Genomic DNA, 11,294 nt, shown 5'->3' with positions numbered 1-11,294 from the left:
AGCACCATAACTCGTCAACCAACAACCAATTCCTCCCGTGGGACCTTTGTAAACGGCCCCAAAAGGGAAACGGTCTTCTTCTCCATTCCTGAGCTATCCAAAACAGGAAGCTTGTTAAAATTTAAGGCGAAGAAATAATAAGCGGTCCGCTATTGAGTTTCGATGCAATCAAATGGTATCCGAGTTCAGAGTGACCCGAGGTGCATTAGCGTGTGACTCAATCCTGTGCATATTGTCTTGTTGAATGAAGCACGATTGGAAGGAATTCCCATCAATTCTCGACATCACCATCGACTGCGTAGCACAACATTGAAACATGCACATGATCATCGGAAACGCTTGCTTTGTTATCATTTCAGGGTCACATTCTCTCATTAAGCAGTTACTTTTGCTAGCTAATGTCGCTTGTGTCCCTAGGTAGGATACTTGTTCATCCCCCAAGCGACGAGACTCGCTCTCCCACCATAACTTGACTCATTAATCAGTTGATACCAATTTCTCTGCCTCACAAAATCCCCTTCAATCCAACCTTAGTGGTGGCCATGCAAATGATTCGCAGCCGCCTCCATGGCCTCTCGTTTCGCGGCCTTGGGATTCTTCCCAACCCAATCCGTTCCATTCTTCCTCAAAGCCTGAGTAGTCTTGTCCAAGCTAACACCGAGTACCTTCTCAATATATCTAGGAAGCTCAATGTTATTCACATTTCGCCCAATCTGCTGCTTCATCTGCGTAAGCGCATTGCCCACCGCGAAACCATACAGAACAACATCCACAGCCGAATGATAATCAGTCGACCAGTTGATGCCCGCAGATTCAGCAAAGTCATGCAAAATGGCAATCCCCATCTTCGTAACGCCATCTTTCTTGAAAATACCCATGTATCGATCGACATCCGCGTCAGACGCATTCGTCAGCCCATACGCAGGAAGGATGGTGCTCTTCAGGAAAGCCGCCTTATCACTGCCCTCGTACTTGCTGAACTTGGCTTCGAGATATTCCGTCGATTGGGTCGCCTTGGCCAAAACGGCGGGGTTATATTTGTCTATGAGGGTAATACCGCCGGTCTCGTGGTCAGCCGCAGAGATGAGCTGGGTGTCGGGGTTTTGGGAGACGAATTTCTTCAGGTAAGCAATCACCTCGTTGTACATGAGGATGTCGTGAACATGGGCGGCGATGTCATTGGCATGGGCTGCGTGGTCGATTCTCGAGGCTTCGATCATGATGAAATATCCGTTCTTGCTCTTGGAAGAGGCCTTTCCGAGAGTCTTCAGTGCTACTTGGGTCATTTCCAGGAGAGACGGCTGCTTTTCAGGATTGCGATCCATCTCATAGTCCATGTGGCTCGACGCAAATAGACCCAGGAACGGCAAAGGGACTATTCCATTTCCCTTGGTGTATTCCGCAAAGTCAGATTTGTCCGAGGCGTACTTGAATCCCTTGCCCTTGGCCCAATTGATCAAGTTGACGTCGTCGGTTCGCACGCCGCCCTCCTTCTTGGGGAGATAGTGACGACGGCCGCCGCCCAGGAGGAGATCCACGACCGATCCTAGCGGATGAGTGAATCCGATTTGGTGATTGGCAATGTCGTTTTCGGAGTCTCTGAATGCGACGTGCGCTGCATATGCGCCTGGCGTGGCGTGAGTGATGCGGGATGTCGCGATAAGACCGGTCTTGAAGCCGCTCATGTGTGCAGCTTCGAGGATCGAACCCAGGGGCTTGACATCGTCATCAACACCAATGGCTATATGAAGTCAGTAAAGCGTTTCAGTAGTCTTGGGAAGTATCGTGCTGTTGTGTGTTTCTTGACATACCGCCGTTATACGTCTTGTGGCCAGACGAAAACGCAGTCGCAGATGCAGCCGAGTCCGTAATAAGTCCATCCGAGGATTGGGTTCGAACATTTCCAATTACCTGATCGCAAATATGAGCTTTCCCCGCTTCATTTCCAGTTCCAATTCTTCGCAGAGGTACTCACAATGCTATCGGCCCCAATGGCAGCAGAGTTGGGCCTCGCCGCCGTCCCATTGCCATTGATGATGTTGAGATAATCACGAGCAAGAGTCTGCGACGCCGGTCCAAAGCCATCAGGAACTACATAAATGAAATTCCTCGTCTTGCGGTCATGCGCAACAGCAGGGTTGACCAAGGAAGCTGCCAAAGCAGCCGAAAGTAGAGTCACACGCATATTGCCGACTTTCCGATCAGAAACAAACAAAATGCTTGCCTTCCAAGTTCAATTGCCCAGAGACTGGTTGAACTGATACAGAAGAGCCTGGGGAATCACCCAACATTTATGTATATGTATGGTTGCTCAACGGCTGGCCCTCATCGCTTAACGTCCATGCTTCCGGCAATTCTAAGACATTCCCTGCCCATATTACTACAGTATTTCTTGGCATTTTGATTAGCCTCGCGCAACTCCGTCAGTGTGATTTTCCACAGAAGAAGCTGGAGAAAAAGCCGCACGTGCATATTTCGGTGTTTATCGTCGCGTTGGGGGCTTGGCAATGTAAGGCTCATCCTATGATAAAAGCTTGGCATGACCGGCATAGTCGCACGGAACTGCAACCTGGTGGGAAGGTCGATCATTCTCCCCCACCGGGAAATAGATTTGATGGTGGGTTGAGCCAGTTTTTACTGTGTTTGTCGGATGAGTTTGCTGTCTGGAGAAAAACGACGAGTCGACAGGCAAGTTGTCTAGTTAAGCGAATGACCGAATATTCGGCCGTCGTGGTGCCGAGCCATAACGGATACACAGACAGGTTATTGACCCCATACAATGTGCCTTGTATGCAGTATGGAGTATGAACGGTCTGGTAATTATTGACAAGAATGTTTTGCGCATCCGCGGCTAATAAAAGTGATTCTCACTTCCTCCGTCCGGAGTCCTCCGCCGTCAACCACGAAACACCGGGATAGCCATAAATCCCCGGTCCGACAGAAAATAGCAACGGCAATCATATTTTTGTTTTACTTGTATTATACCTCGAGGAAAACTTGTCCGAAGTATGTCTCTAGAATCATTCTAGCACCGCAATCTCCGCTATTTTCGTGCCTATTCCGGATATCTGTGGCGCTTCACACGTTTTCTGGTGAACCTTAAGCTTCGCCAAGCAATCGTGGATGAATATTGGCTTCTTCCGCATTTCAACAGCATGTCACCCGAAAGCCATTACTCGTGCCTCCTCAACATCGCATACCATGCCCCAGTTCCTTCACCAAACCATCGCCCCAAGTTCCTGAGCTCCTCCAGGAAAGCCTCTTCCTTGGTCCCATCTTCATGCAGCTGAGGTTGGTTAGAACTCTGCGGAGTGCATACTTCAGAAAGACGCCAGAAGCTTCAACATACCTCGATACTTTCCCAGCCTAGATAATAAACACCCAATCGTCGCTCCTCGCTTGGAATATTGATCTCTGTCATTCGGACCAATGCGCCAGCCGAGCTGTTCGTATTAGACGTATATGCCCAATTTCCACCAGTAAATCCGTTCAGTTTATACGCATCAGTGTAAGTTTTGTGCATTGATTTCTGGATTGCTTCGTCTGCCAGAGGGGTGTTGTCTGACAGCCTGATCATAGCCTGCGCCAGTGAGCAATCCAACTCTAAAACGGCCGGTCCAGTTCCTTACTTACGAATTCGCAGACGCGAGATTCTAGCGCCTTTGTAACCTCGCTCCATTCAGAGTCATTAAATTCGCAGTGCAAGGATGTGGCATCGCCATCGGACAAGGAGTCCAAGTGTTCGCCGAGGAATGATGTGTCGGTACTTCCAGCCCAGTCTACAACCCTGTCAGTCAACAACATTTGTACGCTTGTAATGTGAACGGGATCTGTTTTCTTGCGCTTACTCACTACCCAACATATCTCATGTCTTTTCCTCGGAAGAGGAGAAAAGCTCGTGGGTGTAGTGTATCCAAAATATTGGCTCACGGCACCAGCTTGAGCGACTGTCTGTCGTAGGTGAGCGAATGCCTTGCCAGAGATGAGGTCCGGAGTTCGGAGGGTGAATCGGAAGATTTCAGAAAACATTTTGCTAGATTATATCGCTTTTATGCTCTAGAAGTTACGATATTAGGCAATGGTCACAATATCGTGCGTTGTTCAAAGGAAGTGTACGTGAACGAAGCTTGCGTGAATGTGTGAGGATCCAAGAATAAGCGTGAATACTCAGTGGGGCAGAATGTCTTATTTACCCAAGCATACTCATCATCATAATCCAAGCATACTCATCATCAAAATGTACAATTCATGCCAACGCTCTTCTATACAATATCTTCAAAACGGGTTACAAAACAATCGCCACCAAAGCACATAACGCAACCGCCAAACCAGGAACCTGCAAATTCACCCCCAAAGACTCTCCATTTCCACTCTTGCCCGTGCCTCCTCCTCCGCTGGTCCCATTCGAAGAAACGACACGCTTTTCCAACGCATTCTCAAGAGGCGAGTGGGACTTGATATACGAAGTGAGAACCTGGTCGAGCGAGTCTAGACTGATAAAGTCCTTGGTCGGCTTCAAGAGATTATCGCCACCACCGGCGACGAAATCAACCGTAACCACATTGTAGTCCGCCTTGTCGTCAAGCGTCTTTCCGCCAATAGTGGCATTCACAAGTCTAGATCCAGCATCCTTGCCCTCATTATACTCGATGACGATATTTTTCGACAGCTGAAACCATGATGTTGTCTTCTTCTGACTGAACTGGTTGACGCGGGAGACGCAACCTTCCAGTATCTTACGCAAATCAGCACCAGAGTACTTTAGCTGTGTGACGGCATTGCCGAACGGGAAAGATGTGATGACTTCTCCGCGGGTAATGTTGCCCTGGTCAATGGTCGCTCGAATGCCACCCGCATTGATGATGGCGAAATCAGGCTTGCCGTCTGTGCTGTTCGTCTGATTCTGGCGGAATTCAAGCATAGCATCCGCAATGACTTGACCAAGCAGACAATCTCCCTTTTGGCACGTCGTCTGGTCCAGCACATTCTTAGTACTTCCAATAACTTCAGCGGCGTACTTTTCAAACGGACCTCTCCAGGCGGTAATGTTCTTCTGCAGGTCCTTATCCAGAGTAGTAGTATTGTCCATGTGAATCGGTGCACCGTGGTAGGAAAGCGCCCTGCCGTTCTTATCAAACGTCATCTCAATTGAACCGAGATACTCGCCCCAGCGGTACGAAGTGACCACAAACACCTCGTTGCCAACCTTGTCCTTGATAATGGTGGGATACTTGCCCTCTGCCTTGTCCATGTCACCCAGCAAGGTGTGGCTGTGGCCGCCAATGATGAGGGAAAGGCCCTCAGTCTCCTTTGCAAGTTTTTGGTCGGCATCGTAGCCGAGGTGGGTGAGTGCGACGATGCGCTTGATCTTGGTTTTATTCCGGATTTCATAAATGGCATTTTGGATCTCAGGGATGGGGTCCAGGAAGGTGGTTCCCTTGCCGACGTTTGCAATGTTGGGGGTTGTCTCTGTTGTGGCACCGATTACAGCAAGATCGTGCTTCTCAAAGATATGGTAGTTTTTGATGGTCTCGTTCAGATCCTTGACGGTGCTTTTTACGTTGCACGAGACGATGGGAAACGTGAGGTTTTTGAGAAACTTTCCGAGGTTTTCATCGCCGCCATCCCACTCGTGGTTGCCAAGAGTCATGGCATCGAATTTGAGGTCGTTGATGGTCTCGGCAATCTTTTCTCCGCCGTAGAAGGTGTAGAAGAGGGTTCCTTGGAATTCATCGCCTGCGTTTAACCACAGGTGATCGGGCTGCTGTTTCCGCAGCTCGTCAACCTTGGTCTTGATGCGGGCGTATCCTCCGAAGCAGCCCTTGGCGGGATCCGTGCAGTCTGCGCCGGGTTTGGTGTACTGGTCCAAATGGGCATGTACATCGTTGACGTGGAAGAATGCTGGATGGGAATTGTTAGCGCCTGAGTTCACATTCTCATGCATAATGCGCAAAGCAGGGTCGTCACGCCTCGTCATGTCACATACAGAGATTGTAATTGCCGTTCGGAAGCAAGCCACGCTTCGAGAAGCGACTGCTATAGAGAACGTCGTCGGCGGTGGCCACAGAGCAAAATGCCAACGCGGCCAGGGTCACCGTCGTCTTCATCTTGTGTACGAGTACTCGCCGCTTGGTCGAGGAGGTTTATAAGAAAAAACCGGAGGTTGTCGTGTTTGGCGCCTTGCCCTGACGACAATACTGCTTCGTGAGATCAAAGTGAATTGAGCTCCAACAATGACTGCAAACACAGCACCGCCCAACGGATACCGTCTCAATGCAAGATATCGAAGAATAATGTTCAGTCTCCAACAGTGCGCGTCAGTCTATATATTAAACATATCTGGCGATCCTTCACGGAGAAAGCCGACGACCTAACTGCAGCAAAGACCACGAGGTGCAGGTCGCTTAGCGTAGGAGGCGACCGTCTCAATTGAAGCAAAAAGTCACGCCGATCCGGCAAAAAGGACTGGAAATATTACAATCTGGGATCTTTTGTTTGAACCTGGTCGATAAGATGGGCGGGCTTGTCCACACGTGCATTGTGCCATTGGTCTTAGTTTGAAGACCAAGACATTTAGGTGCTGAATGTGGGTTTCGGTGTCCAGGACCAAGCCATCAAGGCAGTAAGCAGCATGTAGTGCAATCTTGCTAGAAAGGGGACATGGCCGACGCATGTTCTGCATGTAATATCTGGTCTGGTGTATTCAGAGAGTGGTGCGTGCATCTGCTAGTTGCAATAATCACCGTCAAACACCATCCTTCAGCATTCAGAAGAGTACAATAGGTCAATCAGTTAAACTCCCCAGCTCGACGAGCCCCACAAACCCCATTCATCATAATATGGAGAACAAACCCTTCCGAACTCGCTGTTCTTCACTGGTGCTGATTTCCCCGCCTCTTGGGCCAAGAAAAACGACGGCCATCTTGTTCCTGGAACAGGGTTGCGAGGCTCGGTGCCTTGGCTTCATCGGAGAGACCCGAAATTGAAGGTTTTTGGTCAATCAAAATCCAGCCAATCAATTCGGCACCCACAGAAATAAACATCTTGAAGCGCCCGCCACTGGGCATTCTTCATGTTAAGCTTATCATGAACCCTTTTTACATCATCATCATCAGCCAGGATCCGCAACATGCAAAACATTCACATTCGCCATGGGTATATCCCTATCGCAACAAATGTATACGTTTGGTACCTCACACCTTGTATTCGATGTTATAAGTGTCGCCCGCGAAAAATTCACGCACGCTGCTGTCTCCATCACTGACCACCCTATCCAGAGCTTCAATGTGTGAGTGATGCTCCCGTGCCACCCACGGCAACAAATTAACCCCTAATCACCATACAACGCAGAGGGCTTCTGATTTTTCCTGAGGCACTTTTCAAAACCCAACTGGAGGCGCTACAACTTGAATGTGTTTCTGAATACCAAGGTAGTTTGTCCCACGACTAACAGTTTGCCTAGGAACATAGTCCGGCATACCCATAGCCATCCGCAAACAACATACCTATCAATCATCAGCTCACCAACGATTGTCCAAGACGTCCTCGTCAACCCATCATGAGCAACAGCCGACCACGTGCATCTGTCCTGCAAAAGGGGTTCTCAACCTCCAGCCAGCACACACAAGGTCATCTCAGCGCCACGCGCCCTTCGCCAAGCCACCGACATGAATCCAGCCAGCCCTACAGAATCCATCCTCCTCAACCTTGCCAAAAGATCAAAGAGAAATCGTGAAAACGGCATTAGAATCTTCCGAGGCCCCTTGATCATTCGTAGCACCTAACTCAGAACCTCTTCGCGGATCAATCCCTGTGCGCAGTATCCCTCCTAGTCGACTGTGCAAAGTTGGCGACGATCCCCACTCCCAGGAAGAAGACGATGATGAAGACGAGGAGTTAGCCGACTTGGGCCGCATGCGTAGATGCGTAGATCTTGGTGCCCCTGCATGCAAAAGGCTAGCCACGGGTCGTCGACTGCCTTGTCGATTTCGGGCTCCCACAATGTTGATTTTGGGGGTTCTCGGGCTGCGAGCATGTTGTTGTGGCGCTTCTGTTTCTGGGTGATGCAGCGTTTCCGATTCGACGCCCTGTACTAATAAGCTCGACATGGCATCAACTTCATTTTCAGCCACTGATCCGGGCTCGGCCGAGTCTGGAGCCTCATGTTGAACTTCAGTTGACGACACACCACGTCTCGTACATGTAAGTGTTATCACCCAGAAGAGGATAATGCCAATGGGCAACAAAATCAAAAGGAGGATCTGCATGTTAAGCGTGGTTTCTTTGCAAGCCGGTTGTGCATATGGAAAGCTTAATTCGTTACAATCCTAAACTTGAGTGGTATTTGTAGCAGTCTGCTAACAATGACAAACTGAAAGTGGTATACAATACGTGATTGAAAGCGTTCGTTTGTGCATCGCACAATTGAGCCATCCGTTTGCCCACATCATAGAAAGTAGCACACAAGTAACCTGTCATCATTGTATTCCCATTATCGTCGTCATCTCCACGTATTATAAAGCAATACAGGCTTGGACAATCCATCCGCCGCGCACCAGTCGCAGACACAATCCAGTCAAGGCTTAATAGGTATATCTGAAATCGCCAGCAGAGTTTTCCTGTGATTGGTTAGCCTTGGTCTTGATCACCGTCATAGCATTTGGACGTACATCATCATCGTGAGCTTCCAACAACTTCTCGCCTCGGTCGGCCTTCTTGTTCTGTCGGAGGAACTCCAAATCACAGAAGCAAACCAAGATGATGTTGAGCAGAGCACAGGCAATGCAAGTGTACATGCCCGGTTTGTAGCCAGTGAGCTTGTCCTGCTCTCGGAACACAAGACTGCCACAAATACCACCAATACCACCGAAACCTACAAGTGTAGCACTGCAAAAGGCACGCTTCCACTGTCCGCGCACGTTATTGGCTTGGAAAGACATCACGGTTGGAACGTTGCTGTTGGCCCCTGCTGTGACTAAGAAGACACCAAAATATCGCACCGCAGCCTTAGAGTGCCAGCCCATAATAGGTAACCCGATAAGGCAAAGAATCATGTTGCCAATAATAATGGGTCCACGAATGCGATACTTATCTCCGAGCCAGCCCATTGTGAACATGACAATGCCAGCAAACGCATAGGGAGGTGCAACAAGACACTGGGCCGCGCCAACAGAGAAGCCCATGTTGGCAACAAGAATAATTGGCAGGGTGTAGGCAAGAGCATAGCTCATCGTCGTTGTGTTGAAGAAGATCATAGCATATGCCCAAATCTTCCAATCGGTGCCACCTCCAAGGAACTTGCGGAGATTAAATGGTGCAACTTTAGCATCACCTCTGTCTCGCTGTACACGACTAACGATCCACTGCTTCTCACGCAAGCTAAGAAAGCTCCAAGACTTGCGAGTAGAGTCAGGGAAGTCAACCAGCAGCCAGTACGAGGCAACTGCCAGGGCACAGGTTATTGCGCCTTCGATGATGAAGATCCATCGCCATCCCGTCAGGCCCTCCTTGCCGTTGAGTTGCATAAGCTACGAAACGTAATGCCATTAGCATCCTTCAATAGAAGAGAAAATAACAATTCATAGTCAGATACTCACACCATAAGCCAAAATGCCGGAGAAGGCAGATGCCACACATCCAACAACGTAGAATACGGAGTATCGTTTGCCAACCTCATCTGTTTCAATGGTACAGTTAGTCATCTCTCTTGCCCCTAAGCTCATCGGGTTCATTGGTCCTTACAGCGAGTATACCATGTGCTGAGCAGATAAACGCAGCTAGGGAAGAAGCCTGCCTCGAAGAGACCGAGCACTGCTCTGAGAGCAGCTAGCTGCGGGAAGTTCTTGACGAAACCCATTCCAATCATTACAGCCCCCCAAAGAAGCGTAATGCCTGCAAGATGGGGTCGGGGTCCAATCGCTCGCACGAGAATCGTAGATGGAGGCTGGAAAATGATATATGTAACAAAGAAGACTAAATTTGCAATGTTCTGAGTTATTGTCAGTAACCGTTTTTTGATGCTCTGCCCGGCAGTCCTACTTACATATCGATTGTCAATCAGCTTGAGCTCAACACTCATGCCAGCAATGTTGGCAGCACTCATGTTTGTGCGATCCATCAGACTGACGCAGTACATGGCACCGACGGTTAAAACCAGGCGAATGTCAATCCGGCGGATAATTTTCCGCTGTTCCTCTTTGGTGAACCCATAGTCGCTCTCCGTATCACTCGTCTCGCCAACTTGGCTCTCAAGCTTGTCGCGGGATACGCCAGCAAGATCCTGGTGTTCCACTGTTTGCTTCTCTGTGTCCTCAGGACGAGACGCCATAGTTGCGGCCTGCTGGGTGGCAGGGGAGATCTATGCCGTTGTAACTGTTTTGGGGATGGAGACGATGGTGCGGACAGACGCTTGCTTGAAGACACAGGCTCGAAAGTATTAGATTTGCCTGTCAATGATTCGAAGAACGGTTGGGAAGGAATCGAGGGCGAGCTATGGAAGATATAGTAGCACACACGGCTAGAAGAAAAGCCTCGCACGAACGATTTCCGGAGCTCTGGTTCGATGTGGCGTGTGTGAGGAAGTGGAAATGAGTCTAAGAGGGCTTGGCAGCTTGGACACCATCTGTCCTTCTGGTTCCGCCTTTTTCAAATACAGAGGCCTAGGCTTCTAGGCATAACTGATAATGACATCTCCTAGTTATCCAATAGACTAGCTTGGCTGGCCAAGGAGTTTGAACCCTGTCTCAAACGCCATTTCGTAACTCATGTGGGCGAGAGGGCCGTGGTGGGAAGATGTCTCAACTTGGCGGATGGCTCACCGGTGGGCTGCTCCGTCGTACTACCTTCACAATAAGCTTCCTTGCAAAGTATTCATCAGTGTTTGTGGGGGCCGGGGGTTGCTTGGAGGACTCGACTGGCATGCGCCGCCCCATCTGCCGTCGAAGAACGAAGATTTGCCTGCAGGATGCTCGGCCGGTTGTCTGTTGAGGTGTGTTGAGGACGAATTAGGAGGCTCCTGGGCACAACAGCACCGAACTAGCATGTTGGCAACTTGCGGGGAAGCGGGTCTAATGAGCCTGGAACTGCTGAGGATGCTCCGGGCATAATGGCCGTTTTGGGTTCAAGATGTGGCCCCGATTTGGTGGCTTGCAAGGGATGGGCATGTTGTGACTGGGTATTTCTCAGATGATCTTGTTCGCCGCCCGCCGCCTGGGTAGGGGGATGGTGCGTGTCTTTCCTGTGGGGGATGCGCCTGAATCGCGTGTAGGTTGCTTCACTTCTTGTACGAAATCATG

The 11,294-nt window shown here is 49.6% G+C and overlaps 4 protein-coding genes across 4 annotated transcripts; all 4 read right to left on the bottom strand.

Moving 5' to 3' along the window:
* Positions 1-530: 530 nt before the first annotated feature.
* On the bottom strand, positions 531-2,185 carry VFPPC_07860 (alkaline phosphatase; the record flags this gene model as incomplete). The annotated part of the gene is made up of 3 exons (XM_018286660.1): positions 531-1,741; positions 1,812-1,911; positions 1,976-2,185. 3 exons carry the CDS (start codon positions 2,183-2,185, stop codon positions 531-533), a joined length of 1,521 nt encoding a protein of 506 aa, XP_018143381.1.
* Positions 2,186-3,172: 987 nt separating this feature from the next.
* VFPPC_07859 (hypothetical protein) lies at positions 3,173-4,029 on the bottom strand (the record flags this gene model as incomplete). The annotated part of the gene is made up of 4 exons (XM_018286659.1): positions 3,173-3,286; positions 3,350-3,580; positions 3,634-3,779; positions 3,849-4,029. 4 exons carry the CDS (start codon positions 4,027-4,029, stop codon positions 3,173-3,175), a joined length of 672 nt encoding a protein of 223 aa, XP_018143380.1.
* A 256-nt stretch (positions 4,030-4,285) lies between these two features.
* Positions 4,286-6,107, bottom strand: VFPPC_07858 (5'-nucleotidase precursor; the record flags this gene model as incomplete). The annotated part of the gene is made up of 2 exons (XM_018286658.1): positions 4,286-5,901; positions 5,987-6,107. The coding sequence occupies 2 exons, from the start codon at positions 6,105-6,107 to the stop codon at positions 4,286-4,288; spliced, it is 1,737 nt and encodes a 578-aa protein (XP_018143379.1).
* Positions 6,108-8,582: 2,475 nt separating this feature from the next.
* VFPPC_07857 (phthalate transporter) lies at positions 8,583-10,327 on the bottom strand (the record flags this gene model as incomplete). The annotated part of the gene is made up of 5 exons (XM_018286657.1): positions 8,583-8,618; positions 8,670-9,527; positions 9,597-9,676; positions 9,742-9,988; positions 10,043-10,327. The coding sequence occupies 5 exons, from the start codon at positions 10,325-10,327 to the stop codon at positions 8,583-8,585; spliced, it is 1,506 nt and encodes a 501-aa protein (XP_018143378.1).
* Between the last annotated feature and the right edge of the window lie 967 nt (positions 10,328-11,294).

This window comes from Pochonia chlamydosporia, chromosome 4 (genome assembly GCF_001653235.2).
Source record: "Pochonia chlamydosporia 170 chromosome 4, whole genome shotgun sequence".
NCBI lineage: Eukaryota > Fungi > Ascomycota > Sordariomycetes > Hypocreales > Clavicipitaceae > Pochonia > Pochonia chlamydosporia.
This window is presented reverse-complemented; position numbering and strand designations above follow the sequence as displayed.